The sequence below is a fragment of the Oncorhynchus kisutch genome, linkage group LG23 (assembly GCF_002021735.2).
Source record: "Oncorhynchus kisutch isolate 150728-3 linkage group LG23, Okis_V2, whole genome shotgun sequence".
Taxonomy (NCBI): Eukaryota; Metazoa; Chordata; class Actinopteri; order Salmoniformes; family Salmonidae; genus Oncorhynchus; species Oncorhynchus kisutch.
The window spans coordinates 12,117,537-12,135,415 of NC_034196.2; the positions used below are offsets into that span (position 1 = coordinate 12,117,537).

Here is a 17,879-nt window from a genome sequence, read left to right on the forward strand (position 1 = left end):
GGGCAACCAGTGAAGAACACACACCATTGTAAATACAACCCATATTTATGCTTATTTATTTTATCTTGTGTCCTTTACCATTTGTACATTGTTAAAACACTAATATATATATATATATAATATGACATTTGTAATGTCTTTATTGTTTTGAAACTTCTGTATGTGTAATGTTTACTGTTAATTTTTGTTTATTTCACTTTATATATTCACTTTATATATTATCTACCTCACTTGCTTTGGCAATGTTAACATTTTTCCCATGCCAATAAAGCCATTGAATTGAATTTAATTGAGAGAGAGATAGAGAGATACAGTGCCTTGCGAAAGTATTCGGCCCCCTTGAACTTTGCGACCTTTTGCCACATTTCAGGCTTCAAACATAAAGATATAAAACTGTATTTTTTGTGAAGAATCAACAACAAGTGGGACACAATCATGAAGTGGAACGACATTTATTGGATATTTCAAACTTTTTTAACAAATCAAAAACTGAAAAATTGGGCGTGCAAAATTATTCAGCCCCTTTACTTTCAGTGCAGCAAACTCTCTCCAGAAGTTCAGTGAGGATCTCTGAATGATCCAATGTTGACCTAAATGACTAATGATGATAAATACAATCCACCTGTGTGTAATCAAGTCTCCGTATAAATGCACCTGCACTGTGATAGTCTCAGAGGTCCGTTAAAAGCGCAGAGAGCATCATGAAGAACAAGGAACACACCAGGCAGGTCCGAGATACTGTTGTGAAGAAGTTTAAAGCCGGATTTGGATACAAAAAGATTTCCCAAGCTTTAAACATCCCAAGGAGCACTGTGCAAGCGATAATATTGAAATGGAAGGAGTATCAGACCACTGCAAATCTACCAAGACCTGGCCGTCCCTCTAAACTTTCAGCTCATACAAGGAGTAGACTGATCAGCGATGCAGCCAAGAGGCCCAGGATCACTCTGGATGAACTGCGGAGATCTATAGCTGAGGTGGGAGACTCTGTCCATAGGACAACAAACAGTCGTATATTGCACAAAGCTGGCCTTTATGGAAGAGTGGCAAGAAGAAAGACATTTCTTAAAGATATCCATAAAAAGTGTCGTTTAAAGTTTGCCACAAGCCACCTGGGAGACACAACAAACATGTGGAAGAAGGTGCTCTGGTCAGATGAAACCAAAATTGAACTTTTTGGCAACAATGCAAAACGTTATGTTTGGCGTAAAAGCAACACAGCACATCACCCTGAACACACCATCCCCACTGTCAAACATGGTGGTGGCAGCATCATGGTTTGGGCCTGCTTTTCTTCAGCAGGGACAGGGAAGATGGTTAAAATTGATGGGAAGATGGATGGAGCCAAATACAGGACCATTCTGGAAGAAAACCTGATGGAGTCTGCAAAAGACCTGAGACTGGGACAGAGATTTGTCTTCCAACAAGACAATGATCCAAAACATAAAGCAAAATCTACAATGGAATGGTTCAAAAATAAACATATCCAGGTGTTAGAATGGCCAAGTCAAAGTCCAGACCTGAATCCAATCGAGAATCTGTGGAAAGAACTGAAAACTGCTGTTCACAAATGCTCTCCATCCAACCTCACTGAGCTCGAGCTGTTTTGCAAGGAGGAATGGGAAAAAATGTCAGTCTCTCGATGCCCAATTTTTCAGTTTTTGATTTAAAAAAAGTTTGAAATATCCAATTAATGTCATTCCACTTCATGATTGTGTCCCACTTGTTGTTGATTCTTCACAAAAAAATACAGTTTTATATCTTTATGTTTGAAGCCTGAAATGTGGCAAAAGGTCGCAAAGTTCAAGGGGGCCGAATACTTTCGCAAGGCACTGTAGATAGAGAGATAGAGAGATAGAGAGAGAGATATAGAGAGAGACCTACATTATGCTACAGTGAGCAGACAGGCACATGTAACTCAATCTAGCCATTGTTTAGCCTGCACTGCCCTGTATGAGAGAAACAGGAGTTCTGGACCCTCCTTCCTCTCTGACTGTAATTAATGGTTCATATGCTCAATAGAACCAGGCTTTGAATAAAAGCTGAGCTGATATTACCCAAAAAGGAGTGTTGGAGCAGAGAATTCACAGATGAATGTGACAGAGACAAAGGAGATGATTGTGGGCTACAGGAAAAAGAGGACAGAGCACACCCCCATTCTCATCAATGGGGCTGCAGTGGAGCAGGTTGGGAGATTCAAGTTCCTTGGTGTCCACATCAACAAACAAGTTCCAAGCACACCGAGATAGACATGAAGACGGCATGTCTCCCCTCAGGAGACAGAAAAGATTTTGCATGGGTCCACAGATCCACAAAAGGTTCTACAGCTGCACCATCGAGAGCATCAATGCCTGGTCGCATCAATGCCTGGTATGTCGACATCTCAGCCTCTGACCGCAAGGCACTAGAGGGTAGTGCGAACGGACCAGTACATCACTGGGGCCAAGCTTCCTGCCATCCAGGACCTCTATACCAGGCAGTGTCAGAGAAAGGCCCTAAAAATTGTCAACGACTCCAGCCACCCTAGTCATAGACTGTTCTCTCTGCTACCGCACGGCAAGTGGTACCGGAGCACCAAGTCTAGTTCTAAGAGGCTTTTAAACAGCTTCTACCTCCAAGCCATAAGACTCCTGAACATCTAATCAAATGGCTACCCAGAATTTTCATTGCCAACCCCCCCCCCCCCCTCTTACACCGCTGCTACTCTCTGTTGTTAACATCTAGTAACTCTACCTACATGTAAATATTACCTCAACTAACCGGTGCCCCCACACATTGACTGTACCGGTACCCCCTGTATATAGTCTATTGTTATTTTACTTCTGCTCTTTAACTACTTGTTACTTTGATTTCTTATTAGTATTTTTTTTAACTGCATTGTTGGTTGGGGGCTCGTAAGTAAGCATTTCACTGTAATGTCTACCTACACCTGTTGTATTCGGCACATGTGATTAATACGATTTGATAGAGGGATTGAGTCTCAGGCACCTAGAGTACTGTAACCCTCCCTTTCTCTGCTAACCCCTATTGGAACATTAACTCAGACAGCAGACTGGCCAGCACCAGATTCAGTTACATAGCTTAACGCTAAACACACAGAACAGCGAGCTACACTAGTATAGTGTGCAATTTCCTGGTGTAACGTGCACTTTTATTAACACTATCACTTCTGAACATAATATCAGGCTAGACGCCAGCTCACATTTCAACTGAAGCGCTCAACTCATAACTAAACGGAATCATTTCAAAAGGACAAGTCTTGCCATTTGACACCCATCTGCTAAATGTGACAATGCAAATTATGTAAATAAATCTTTACTCTACATCATGTGTCTCAAGGCCCACGAACCCATTCAATGCGGCCCGCGGGTGGTTTGAGTAAATAAAAACATGTATTTATATTTGGGTGGGGACACAACCTCAGCCTCAGTCTACATTGACATTTTTATTTAACTAGGCAAATCAGTTAAGAACAAATCCTTATTTACAATGACGACCTAAGAAAGGACTAAAACCAAATTGAAACAAATTATATTGGACCTACATTTATACAGTCTCTTCACTCTTTCAGGTTGCTAAGAATCACCCAAATAAAAGCTAGGAGTATCAAAAATTCCAAAAACGATTAATAGAAGACTATTATTTTGCTAATTTTGACACAGAAGATCGGTAACTTAAGGTGTCACCCAGGCTGTCACACCCGGCCGTGACCGGGAGCCACATGGGGCGACGCACAATTGGCCCAGCGTTGTCCGGGTTAGGGGAGGGTTAGGCTGGGGGGGGAGGTTCCTTGTCTCATCGTGCTCTAGCGCTCCTTGTGGTGGGCCGAGCGGCTGCAAGCTGACCTCGTAATCAGTTGGACGGTGTTTACTTCGACACATTGGTTAAATGAGCAGTGTGTCAAGAAGCAGTGCAGCTTGGCAGGTCATGTTTTGGAGGACGCATGGCCCTTGACCTTCTCTCCTGAGTTCATTGGGGAGTTGCAGCAATGAGACAAGATCATTACTACCAATTGGACATCACGAAATTGGCAAGAACAAGGGGTTTTTTCAAGGGATGACTCCAAACCCTTTGTTTGGTTATAACACCCAGAACACCATAGCGTAACCATGCTACTTTCAAAATCAAATTGTTACATTTTTATTTATTTTACCTTTATTTAACCAGGCAGGTCAGTTAAGAACAAATTCTTATTTTCCAATGACGGCCTGTTCAGGGGCAGAACGACAGATTTGTACCTTGTCAGCTCGGGGGTTTGAACTCGCAACCTTCCAGTTACTAGTTCAACACTCTAACCACTAGAGCTACATGCGCCGAATACAACAGGTGTATGTATACCTTACAGTGAAATGCTTACTTACAAACCCTTAGCCAACAATAGTTACGAAAAATACAAACAAACAAATAAAGTAACAAATAATTAGAGTAGCAGTAAAATAACAATAACAATTCCTCCTTTGTACTCATTTGACTGTTATTACAAAGCCAAACCTATTTCATGGCCTCTATGAGAACAGAGACAAGCTACATCATCGACCCTTCAACCTCCGAACTTTTATGAAAATACATCAAATGTGGCTAGTAGAAAAGCCAAGTAAAACAAAAACTACAAGCACAGTACACACAAACGGGCATTGGTGTAGCTAGCAGACTACAGGCCAGACTCGAATGTCAACCCGATCCCGTAACTAAGCTAGCCACTTCCACCTGCAGTTCTAAGATTGTGTGAGAACTAAGGCAAGCCATCAATGGCTGTCAGATTACAGAACCAAAACACTCCATCTGGAAAGCAGCAGACAGTGTCGGGATTAGAATGTAATCAACCCTGGCCTATTACACCTTCATTATGCCTTGATTACACAGGGTATAACTAAAACACTATCAATCATAACAGTATGTCGTCTCTTTATCATCACAACCATAAAGGCAAAAATGCACCAAATTTGCCCTAAGGAGTTCAGTACATTTGATTGATCTGCACTCAGACTCTCTTGTAATCTAAGTGTCTAAATGGTGTTGTTTTCTCCACAACCTATTAATAGAGCAACCACTGGTACTGGAGCCAGGACTAATGTGTTGACTGATGACTTTCTACAGTAGTGTACGCTCCGAAATTTGCGCTGACAGATCTGGACGCCAGTCTTCTATTCTGGTACTGAATATGTTCAATGGTGATATACAAATATAGAGAGAAAAAATGTTCAATAGCTATAATATGTTGTGTACAATAACAAGCTCCCCATTGGATCCAGCGGTGGATTAGGGGTAAACAGATTATAACTGTAGTCTCCACAACTAGGCCTTCTGTATGAAGAACTTCCAGCTAATCCGTCTCTGGGCGGAGTGAGGGAGGGATTGAGTGAGGGATTGATGTGACAGACAGACGAGAAGAATCACAGCCCGCAGTAGGACTGTTTAAAATAAATAGCGGACTTACATTCCTCAGCTGAGAGAAAGCGGGCTGGGCTGGCTAACAGAGAGATGCTTGTTTCGTCTCCGTCCCGTCTATGGAGAGAAACTAAGGAAAGGATCCAGGCCATTCTTTCACACAAAAACTCACAGACATGATTGATTCTACATGCCAAATCAGTAACCATACATCGCTCCCACCTCAACATCTCTGTGATATAAAACATCGCTCCCACCTCAACATCTGACCCAATGTTTTCACATGTTTATTAACATCTCTTTGGAACTTCCAGCAATGTACTATTTCTCAACTTCATATGAAGAACCGATTCTACCTAGCTAGTTCCGGCTGGCTAACATTAGCTACTAGCCATGCTAGCATGTAACTACATTCCAAAACAAAGTGTTGGCGCTGAAGAAGAAACCATATAAATTAATGCAGAAAACGGCAACTGCTTTTCTCCTGTGTGCTTGGTGTCGGTCGTTGAGCGAGCAAATTAGCGTTGTAGTAGTTTGTCTTTTGTAGATCGTGCAGTAACACCCACATAGTGCAGTAATACTCACATGGATGGGGTTACGACTCATGTGTGGCCCAAAAACAAGAAGCAAGCTTTGAAGGGGGAACGGTTTGTTTGGTTGAAGCAAGGGGATTGGGGTATAGGAACCGTGCACACGTCTACTGTATGCGGTGCTTATTTCTCCCCAGGACTTCGATGGCTTAGTATAACCATTGGAAGGCAGGATTCGGAAAGAGACTGACAAACTAGGTGCTGTGCCGAGCATGAATGTAAAGCCTGCAACCTCTATTTCCTACTGACCTACCGTTACATCGTGAGCATCAGCAGCGATGGAGATAATTTACCCGGTTTCAATGTGGATTTACCTAAATCAAATGTATTTATATAGCCCTTCGTACATCAGCTGATATCTCAAAGTGCTGTACAGAAACCCAGCCTAAAACCCCAAAACGGCAAGCAATGCAGGTGAAGAAGCACGGTGGCTAGGAAAAACTCCCAAGGAAGGCCAAAACCTAGGAAGAAACCTAGAGAGGAACCAGGCTATGTGGGGTGGCCAGTCCTCTTCTGGCTGTGCCGGGTGGAGATTATAACAGAACATGGCCAAGATGTTCAAATGTTCATAAATGACCGTTCATAAAATGACCATACCTCACAATATTGCCATTGGATTAGCTAGCGGACTTCTCCTCAGCCAGTGAAACAGCCTCTCCCTCTGAAGGCCTCTAATTGGCTCTTCTTTGACTTTGGTAGCTAATTCAACTGTCAAATCGGTAAGTCTCCACTCTCTAATTAATATCTGCTGGATTTTTTTGTTGTGTTCTGTGGGTTCCTGCCTGTACTAGACTATTTGTTCTCTAGCTTACTCTAGCTTCCTACTGACCAACCATTACATCGTGAGCGTCAGCAGCGACGGAGATAATTTACCCAGTTTCAATGTGGATTTCAGTAGAGAGAGTAGCTTACTTCTTAGATATGTTGACTGTGGTGGTTTGCTAGTAAGGCTAGCTAGCTGGCTAGGCTAGATGGCTAAAATAAACTTTGGCTGGCTGGCTTGCTGGTTAAGATAACTGGTTAGATGCCGTTATGCATTTCCAAAACATTGGTTTACTTTAATGTAGCTGTAAGCTAGGTGTTGATAGCAACTAACTCACACAGTAATAACGTAACATTAGCAGGCTGGTAGATATAAAGTTATGCAGGCTAGTTGGCTAGCAACCTTGCAATCTGGTTTGTAACAATAAATTCAAAGTATTTGCATGTAAATTGGCTGAAACTGGAATTGAAATCAGTGGTCATGAGTGCAAATGATTTGGCTTTAATTTGAAGTTATATTTGAGAAGTTATTTCTGGTTGGAGTTATAGGGAATAGGCTGGCTTGTCGGGTCCTCCATATAAACGTCACACCCCACAAATGTTTTTTTTCCCCCAGCATGACTTTGGCATTCTGATCAGTTTTATGTAACAACTCAGAAAATAGAAAAGAGAGTTGTAACTTTGCATTGGGAGTTTAAATGTGTATACTAAATGCAAATCGATAAGTTTAATCTATGCTAAAAAAGAGAACGCCTCGATGGCAGCAGCAGTATGTTGGACAGAAGGTTCTGACTGTGTCCTCAGAGTATGTGAGCGAAGCTGGAGCGTGCTCAGTTTGACTGGAGCGTGCAGCGAGATCCCCAAAAGGCTGGAGCATCTGCCTTCCCGCCCGCTCCAATTTTCACTCCAGTAGCGCTCACTTCACGAGCTCAGGGCGTGCCTGCCCCAGCATGCATTTCTAGTCTACTTGTGTGTTCCTATAGCTCCTTGCTTTAACTACTGTCATGGAGTTACACTAAATATTTGCAGAAGGAAACTGGTAAAACACAGGTGCTTAAATCAAGATGACTTACAAAGATGAGGACCAAGAGAATCATTGTGGAATTTGAAAAAGATAGGTATCCCAAAAGCATGCTGTGTACATGCTAAAAGGAACGAATGAGGTGGGTAGATAAATACTTTGCTACAATGAAACACTTATCAACAACGTTTTTTAAATCTTAAAACCTTGTGTTGAATTATCTATAGAATAGGCCATAATTGGTTTTGGCCCAATAGGCCTGGCATATTCCTACGTTCAAGGAGCTTTCCGATTTGATTGGGTTATAAAACCTTTAGGCCTACCTATAGAAAAATAAAAAAACAACTCTGCAGCTCTCCCCTGCCTGGCAAGAGTGGGCAAAAGGGTGTTAAGCATCCCCAGTGGCTCTGCAGGTGTGGAGAGGATATTCGCAACTGCTGACCAGCTCTCCAGACATCGTCGCATGAGCCTGAAACCACAGACTGGCCAAACTCGTGTTTCTAAAAATTAATTCAAAAAGGCACCAAGTCATTTTTCATTTCATTTGTATTTAATTCTAAGTCAGTCAGCCTATATGCACAATTTATAGACTATAATAATGTAATATAACAAAATGATGTTTAAAATGTTGAGAGCTTTACATCCTTACCAGCCTATTGAGTCACATTGTGAAGCATTTGCAAGTGCATTTTTTTTGCAGGCTATAGCCTTGAAATAATATAGCCTAAATAATTCATTTTTGTTCCATATTAGGCTCCTTACCTATTTAGTGTTTATATCCTGTTTAATATGACATGTAGCCTGTTAGAAATTATGTTCGCTTCTTACATTCACCCTTTCCTGTTTATTCAAATACCTTTCCATACTTTAAAAAACAGTTGGTGGCTCCAGGTAGTCACAAAAATAGATAGGTGTCGGTTAAATTGTGATTTGACTTGAAACTGAGTGAATTTGGAGCAGGAACTGTTTTGCCGTGGAGCGGTTTTTAGCAGAGCGGTAGGAAGGCACAAGGAGCGCCGAAGTGTTGAGCAAGCACCCAACTCTGCTCACATGCTCTGGTCCCCATCGAATAAGAGTGGGATGTATCGAAGTGAGTTTTCCCTTTGCTTCGAAGGAAGAATGCCAACATAAGGCGGACACAAAGACAGCTAAACCAATCTTCATCAAGCCTTTCTTTCCCTAATACACACCACTGTCTGAGTTAAAACCCATCTTCAGCTGTGGGACACAAAAGGAAAGCTGTCTCCCTCCTACAGAGTTTGGAGCACGGATGTTATGTATCAACTTCACACCAGCGTTCCAAGAGAAACAGCAGCGGTCTCAAGCTGCGGATGTTGGCGCCTGCCGCTGCTCTTTGTCAGAATGGGATTTCCAGTCAGTGGACTGAGTGTGGACCAGCACATACAGCCCGGGGCCCATACCTCCTGATCATAACGTCTGGAAGCAAGGCTGGAAACATGACACAGTGATGCCATCGCCGTCTCTCTGCTGGCCATGTGATGGGAGAAATATGCCCCAGGAATGTCACTGTCCGACCAATGAAGTATTCACTGGTCACGCTGGAAAAATGACAGCAGTTTGTCGCTTTGCTCACAGATCGTGCGGTGTTGTTTTGACCACCAGTGACTCATAACAAGTCTTTGTCACGGTAATGACGGTCACAAGAGGTCCACTTTTACAGCCTGTGGAAAAGCTAACATAATAAATGGCCCACAGAAGTACAAAAATACATATTTCACAGTGCCTGAACGTGGTGATTTTATTGGCATTCACAGCACTGTAACACTGGCTTTGACACTGAAACAGTATGAATGCTGTAGTGTTTCAGAGGCATACTTTATCTTTACTGTAGTAGACAACATGTTCTGGTTTCATGGCTTTAAAGCATAAATCAGACATTGTTTTCACTGAAAACACAAAATACCTGGTTCTAGTGTGTAAGCCAGGTAACAAATAAGGCAGGTTATTTCAAACATTCAACTGCCAAGCCCACTGTGGTTAATGGAGTAGGGAAGGAGAGTCTGTTTTGTGTTTATTAAAACAGTAACATTCCACTAAATCCACATGCCAAGATCAAATGAAATGTTTCTCTTGGAGTCTCTGGGAGATTCAATACTGGAGATGCAGCAGAATTCAAAACAACTTATTTTCAAATGGATGGTTGTTAAAAAAAATCTCTGGAACTATGAAAGTTGTATTTCTCCCTCATGTATTGCCTGCATGACATGCCTCCTCCAAAACACATTAAAAGTCAGACTTCCACAAACCATTTTTAGCCTATTGTAGGTTGTGAAATCCTTGAGCCCATAATAACAGGAAAGAGCAATGACATCAACAGTGGCATAACTGCAGACAGTAGATTTAACTGTATATCGACAGTTATATCATGCAGCATACAGTGCCTTTCGGGAAAGTATTCAGACCCCATTACTTTTTTCACATTTTGTTACGTTACAGCTTTATTCTAAAATTCCCCTCACACAATACCCCATAATGACAAAGCAAAAATAGGTTTTTAGAAGAAAAAATAATTAATATAAATGATAAAAAACATTTACATAAGTATTCAGATCCTTTACGCAGTACTTTGTTGAAGCAACTTTGGCAGCGATTACAGCAAAGTCTTCTTTGGTATGATGCTACAAGTTTGGCACATCTGTATTTTGGGAGTTTCTCCCATTCTTCTCTGCAGATCCTCTCAAGCTCTGACTGTTCGGATGGGGACTGTTGATGCACAGCTATTTTCAGCTCACTCCAGAGATGTTTGATAGGGTTCAAGTCCAGGCTCTGGCTGGGCCACTCAAGGACATTGAGACTTTCCCCGAAGCCACACCTGCGTGGTCTTGGCTGTGTGCTTGGTCGTTGTTCTGTTGGAAGGTGAACCTTCGCTCCAGTCAGACGTCCTGAGCACTCTGAAGCAGGTTTTCATCAAGGATCTCTGTACTTTGCTCTGTTCATCTTTGCCTTGATCCTTACTAGTCTCCCAGTCCCAGTCACTGAAAAACATCCCCACAGCATGATGTTGCCACCACCATGCTTCACCGTAGGGATGGTGCCAGGTTTCCTACAGATCTGACACTTGGCATTCATCAGAGCAGAGAATGTTGTTTCTCATTGTCTGAGAGTCTTTAGGTGCCTTTTGGCAAACTCCAAATGGGCTGTCATCAAATCAAATGTATTTATAAATCCCTTCTTACATCAGCTGATGTCACAAAGTACTGTACAGAAACCCAGCATACTGAATAGTGCCTTCCATCTGACCACCCTATCATAAAGGCCTGATTGGTGGAGTGCTGCAGAGATGGTTGTCCTTCTGGAAGATTCTCCCATCTACACAGAGGAACTTTAGAGCGCTGTCGGAGTGACCATCGGGTTCTTGGTCACCTCCCTGACCAATGCCCTTCTCCCCCGATTGCGCAGTTTGGCCAGACGGGCAGCTCTAGGAAGCGTCTTCGCAGTTCCAAACTTCTTCCATTTAAGAATGATGGAGGCCAATGTGTTCTTGGGGACCTTCAATGCTGCAGACATTTTTTGGTACCCTTCCCCAGATCTATGCCTCGACACAATCCTGTCTCGAACCTCTACGGACAATTCCTTCGACCTCGTGGCTTGATTTTTGCTCTGTGGGATCTTATGTAGAAAGGTGTGCCTTTTCAAATCAATTGAATTTACCACAGGTGGACTACAATCAAGTTGTAGAAACATCTCAAGGATGACCAATGAAAGCAGGATGAATCGGAGTTCAATTTCAAGTCTCATAGTGAACGGTCTGAATAATTATGCAAATAAGGTATGTTTTTTATAAATTTGACAAGTAGCATAACTTATACTATACATTTGTAACAGCCTAAATGTTACGTTTCAACACTCTCATAGACCTCCATACACTAAAAAGCTCATCTCAGCTCATAATCCTCCGTCTTTCCCCGATATCATTAAACTTTTAGCCAGACTATTAGTGCCGGGTCGGCCTCTCCTACGCTCCCTTTTTCTTTCACGCCAGAGCAGTCTCCCCCCCCTCGCTTTCCCCCCTCTCGCTCCCCTGCATAAATGTGGTGGGTATAAATAACCTCCTCTTCCTCCCAGAAGGCTGTGCTGTGGTGGGCGCTCTGCAGCTCTGGTGCGTCACTGAGCTGACTGACCGTGTCCTTCCACGTGTCCCTGGACTGGCCTACATGACACAGGACAGGGAGACCTGGTCCAGAGGCTACTTCACAGGAAGCACCGCTGCCACCCACCACACCACTTAAAATGACCGAGGCCAGCTGGGCAGCTAGCTAGCACTCAGCATGCCATGGACATTCTGTTAGACACGTCAGGATGCTGTGTGTTCACACAAGCCCCGAGACCTGCCCTCAGGAAACGTTTATAAGACTATAAATACCCCAGGAGAAGAGCAGCCAGTCTCAGGTCCCACTTAAGGCCCATCAGGGAGACCACTCAGCCGGTCAGCTAGACAAGCCATCTGAGACATGTGACCGATACTGACCGCCCTGATGGCTTGTAAAGACTTCAGACAGTTTACAGCATCTAAGTAAATATAGTTTAAATCTAGTGCACATTAAAAAACAGTCTGCAAAGGGAGAAGTATAACATATGGTGTGTACTTGTAGTGTAGAGATGAACTATAGTATGGTGTTTATGTTGATTGGGGCTGTGGCGGAGCAGGTTATGTTGTTCAGTGTTGTTCCCCCTGGGTGGATACAGAGTGATGGTTTCCATAACTGTCCTCGCGTTATCTCCTACCATGTAAAGAGATCAGAACAGTACAGACAGTTTCCACAGGGCCTACTGACAACTGAGCTACCCCAGCCAGCTGAACACAGCTACAGGGCTAGTAGGTGTGTGGTTTGGGTCATGGGTGAAAACAAAGCCTTTTACAGACACTGAGAAATACAGTGTGTATATCTGTATGGGTGGCCAGGCCACCACCACCCCCCTGTGATTATAGCCACTTCAATTCTCTACAATGGATCGGTCTATTCCCACAGCACTGTATGTATACCATAATGCAAAATGCCTCAAGATGTAAACATACAGTAGAGTACTGTCTGTATTTCTCTCAAAACAAAATTCCTCTTCTACAACGTGCTTCTCAGAGTAATGAAATCATTTACTGTGGTTTAAATTCTTTATGAATTGGCGTTACCTTTAAAGCTGAGATCCACAAAAGGGGAAACAGCACCAACAGTTGCATTCGTTGTTTTTTTGTGTGTGTGGGGGGGGGGGGGGGGGGGGTTAACAGAAGAGATGAGCATCCCGCAGAGTAAAAAAAGGAAATGTGTAGTGCATACTGCTGGTGTAATGATCAAGGGAAGAAAAAAAAAAAAAACTCTTCTTGTTTGAAGTAGCGTCTTTGTTTTTTTTGTAATATCCTGCTATGGATTCCAGCTTCAGGAAATCTATATCAGTATAAAATTCTGTCTGAGAAATGCATGCCCAACAGACCCAGCCATACATTCGCTACGGAGCATATAACTTCATTTTATGTACATTTATGGAGTTGTCTGTGAAGTGGATGATTTATCTGTTTTCATATTCAGACGCTCGGTTCAGACTGTGGTTTGCACAAAGCAGTATCCTAAGACACTTGGACAATTCCCAAAGTGAGATTAACCCAATGCTGCCAAACCACCAAGCTCAAAGCTGACATTTTCGATTTGAGTGTGTATCAATCTTTGAGGTGATATGTAACTTGGCCAGACACCTTCTCAGAGGATTTCTTCCCACTTGATTTATTCAAATGTGTGCTGGAATAAATATTTAAAGCGCCCAAGCACTGAAAATTCCATAAACAAATCTAACTTGTGGCTCAAATATCATCCCTTTACTGTTGTGTCTTACTGTAAATACAGGGATATTGGGATTTGTGATTCGTCCTTATATACCAAATTCAACTTTCTGAAAACAGAATATTGCATTTCAAAATGTATTAAAAAAAATGTGCAGTTGCATGTCCAGATAGGTCTGTAGCGTTACATTTCATGAACTGATAAACATGGCTACGACCACATTTAGTTTCATAGTTCATATCTTTTGTTTTACATCTATACTGGGATTCCTTCCACTGAGAAAATAAGGAAACTGGCCCCAGCATCACTTACCAATTTCACTTTCAAAAACAGGGAAGTGCAAATCTCCTAAACAAACATGGAGCTACATCAAAACTGGTAACAAGGCTGAGGGACTGAGCAAATACTGTACAAGAGCAAAATACTGCTTTGCTATTGACAAAGGCACTTCAACAGACATTCACCAATTTAATAGCAGTATAAAATGGTTAACTGGAGTCATACACTGACGAGAGTGGCTTGTCTATTAGCCAAGAATAGTCACTATCAAGTGATAATTAGCGTTAGTGAGAGTCCCATCCTCCTTTTCACAGCAGCAACACAGTGTGTACCTGTGGTGATTCAGAACCATTTATCAGCAGCAGAGCCATTCATCACACAGCAGGTCTGCAACTAGGCTTGGGTGGTATACTATATATACCATATAAGGGGGTATTTGGAAAAAGCCACGGGGTGGTTTTTCAATACCGTCCAAACGATTTATTTGAAGTTTTTTTTTTATAAATATTTGAAGCTACTTTTTAATACGTGCATTCAACTTGTGCAATACCTTGGGAGATAAAGCAATACCTTGGGAGATAAAGCAATACCTTGGGAGATAAAGCAATACCTTGGGAGATAAAGCAATACCTTGGGAGATAAAGCAATACCTTGGGAGATAAAGCAATACCTTGGGAGATAAAGCAATACCTTGGGAGATAAAGCAATACCTTGGGAGATAAAGCAATACCTTGGGAGATAAAGCAATACCTTGGGAGATAAAGCGGATTGCATTTTCATTTCACCTGTCAAATTATTTAACATTATGAATCTTACCTTAGTTCCCCAGAACAGTGGAGTCATCATGTGTTTGTAAATAGCACGGAAGAAAGCAGGAGCTGGTGTATTTGATTTAACTTGCTAGTTGGCTAAGTAAGTGGTTGAATTAATAAGGAGACGGGGCATCAGATGGAGAAAAAAAAACTTTATTTAACTAGGCAAGTCAATTAAGAACAAATTCTTATTTACAAAGACAGCCTACCCCTGGTCAAACCCGAATCAGGAACTGTAGTGACGCCTCTTGTACTGAGATGCAGTGCTTTAGAAAGCTGCACCACTCGGGAGCCGTGTTTGAGAAGTCAAAGCTCTTTGGAAGAGTTGTACAGCGCACACAGATCCACAGCGTGTACACATGCTGCTCCATAGCCAGTACTGTTCTTCCTTCAGACAAGCATGAGTCAGAACTGTTTTATTTTGCACAATGTCTCTTTTTCACATTTGCTTGTAAATGTCAAAACTCACAACAAAAATTAGGTAGCTACTACCTATACTTGTATAACTTTATGAGCTGGTTTTAAGATCTTTGCAATTAATTTATTTTCATTTGACCTCATTAGAATGTTTATCTAGCAGCCTCTATTGAAATTCGCTATTAGTTTGTGCTAATTTTGTTAGCATTCTGGGAATAGACACCCAATGGGCTTTTGTTTTTAGCACCCCCTGGTGTATGAAGACAGTAACAAATACCGTGATGAGAGAAGGACAGTATGACGATATGAAAAACTACCTGCCACCGTACGGATCCTCTCCTGTCCCAGATATCAGCCTAGGCCTCTCAGCCGAGCCCCAGACCAGGCCACACCCGGCAGAACCCAGCCAGTGCCAGACATCAGCCTAAGTAGACAGATATTACACAACCACTGCTTCTCCGCAGGGTTCCAGAGAACTCAGAGGAGTCTCTGGCATTCGTAGACAGATTCATCTATTGCTCTGTGACAAGGAAGACGGCCCCACTGTGTCAAAGCCAGAGACACAGAGGTAAGAGCCAGCGCTATCTCAGACTGACTGACAGAATATCAAATGGCATGCAGATTGGTAGAGCAAAGTCTATACTCTTCACAGAAATTGTGGAAAGTTCTGGAAATATGTGAATACGATGGTTGCTATTTGTATATGTCAGATAAAAATGGCATGAGGCACAAAGATAGAGACGGAGGGAGATTTACAGAGGCCATTAAAATGTCAGCGGGGCCTTTGCAGTTAAAGCCGTCAGAAGAGAGGTTGTGTGGTTGAAAGCAGCAGTGAGTGGCACATACTGGATCTACGGCACAGGCTCTTTCATCACTCTGGAGCCAGATGGCATAGTGAGCATTAATGCCATTCCTGTGAGGTGAGTGTCGTGGCTGAGAGGACACTTGTCTAAGTGTGAGCTTGTGCAGGGCTCTAAATTTATTTTTACAAATTTAAAAATGATAGTGCTGGTGCTCCCAACTTAAAGTTAGGAGCACCAGGAAATAAGATTTTTACAGCCTATATTAATTATGTGCTCTAAAACGAATATGTAACACTTAATGCATAACTATTATAAAAGCTAACATTGAGATGAATACCTTTCATTGAAATGACATTTGTGGAACATTAAGTTTCTACGTTGCATAAACACACTTTCTCAATTGAGATGCATTACATAAAGTGTACACGGTCTCTTTAAAAATGTCAGGTATGTGATGAGACATGCAAGAGATTGCATAAATAAATGAATGAATTACCAATCATTGATCTTCTGAAAAAGCCACCCCTTTTCCTTTCTTTCTGTGTCCCCACATGTTTGGATACACTGCTAAAGTTACCAGGTTGTTAGCTAGCTAGCCAATGAGGTAACATGATTAAACAAATGGTTAACGACGTCAATAGTAGTTTTAGAACGGCCCACGACATTGCTTTATGAATGGAAAATGCAGTCCCGGCAGATAAAAATGATGTGCTGGTAATATGGGTCAGAGATTTTGACCTGGTTGGACTAGAAGTAAGCCATTTTCATTGTAGTAATGGTTCAACCATAATGCTAACGGATCTGTACTCACTTGTTTCTCTAGGGCACTCTGAAACAACGCTACAGTGCAACCTTATCACGCAGTGCTTCCAAAATAAAAACTCTTGGGCGCACAGTAAAATATGTTCTCGCACTTTAGAGCCCCGAGTGTGTGCAATGTGGGGTTTTGGGGGGGGGGGGGGGGGGGGCAGCATCCCAGAGTCGCCTCTTCACTGCTGACGTTGAGACTGGTGTTTTGCAGATACTATTTAATAAAGTCTGTTTCTCAAACTAGACACTATTGTACTTGTCCTCTTGCTCAGTTGTGCACCGGAGCCTCCCACTCCTCTTTCTATTCTGGTTAGGGCCAGTTTGCACTGTTCTGTGAAGGGAGTAGTACAAAGCATTGTACAAGATCTTCAGTTTCTTGGCAATTTCTCGCATGGAATAGCCATCATTTCTCAGAACAAGCATAGACTGACGAGATTCAGAAGAGTTTTGTTTCTGGCCATTTTGAGCCTGTAATCGAACCAACAAATGCTGATGCTCCAGATACTCAACTCGTCTAAAGATGCCATGTTTAATTGCTTCTTTAAAATCAGAACAGTTTTCAGCTGTGCTAACATAATTGCTAAAGGGTTTTCTAATCATCAATTAGCCTTTTAATTGATAAACTTGGATTAGCTAATCCACTGTGCCATTGGAACACAAGAGTGATGGTTGCCAATAATGGGCCTCTGTATGCCTATGTAGATATTCCATAAAAAAATCTGCCAATTCCAGTTACAATAATCATTTACAATATTAACAATGTCTACAATGTATTTCTGATCAATTTAATGGATTAAAAAAAGTTGCTTTTCTTTCAAAAACAAGGAAATGTCTGAGTGACCTCAAACTATTGAACGGATATACACACACGTTCTGTCACCCCCCCCCCCCCAACAAAATGTAAATAAAACATATGAGAGACTCACCCGTGAGATTGTGAGGGGCAGACAGAAGTCCTTTCCTCCCTGCAGTCTGAAGCCCCAGGGGGCGGGGCCAACCAGGGAGACACTGTAGTTGCTGCTCATGATTCTCCTGCAGAAACAAAAACAAAAAAAAGCAGACAAAAAATGAAAATCAGGACCTTTATGGGTTATACAGAAGAAACAGCACTCCAAAAGTTATCCCATCTGCAATGTGTGTTTGGTTACAGGATCTGAGGCGTTTGACGCTAGTTCCTGCGCCACAGTAGGGCTGTTTAAATATTA

At 42.2% G+C, this 17,879-nt stretch overlaps 1 protein-coding gene across 4 annotated transcripts in view; it reads right to left on the reverse strand.

Annotated features, from left to right (window-relative positions):
* The window catches only part of pdlim5b (PDZ and LIM domain 5b), a 74,609-nt gene that overhangs the window by 46,089 nt on the left and 10,641 nt on the right, over positions 1-17,879 (reverse strand). For all 4 annotated transcript variants that reach the window (XM_031802512.1, XM_031802515.1, XM_031802514.1 and 1 more), the window contains exon 2: positions 17,601-17,706. In XM_031802512.1, the coding sequence (XP_031658372.1) occupies positions 17,601-17,706 (106 nt within the window). The remainder of the gene's footprint in view (positions 1-17,600; positions 17,707-17,879) is intronic.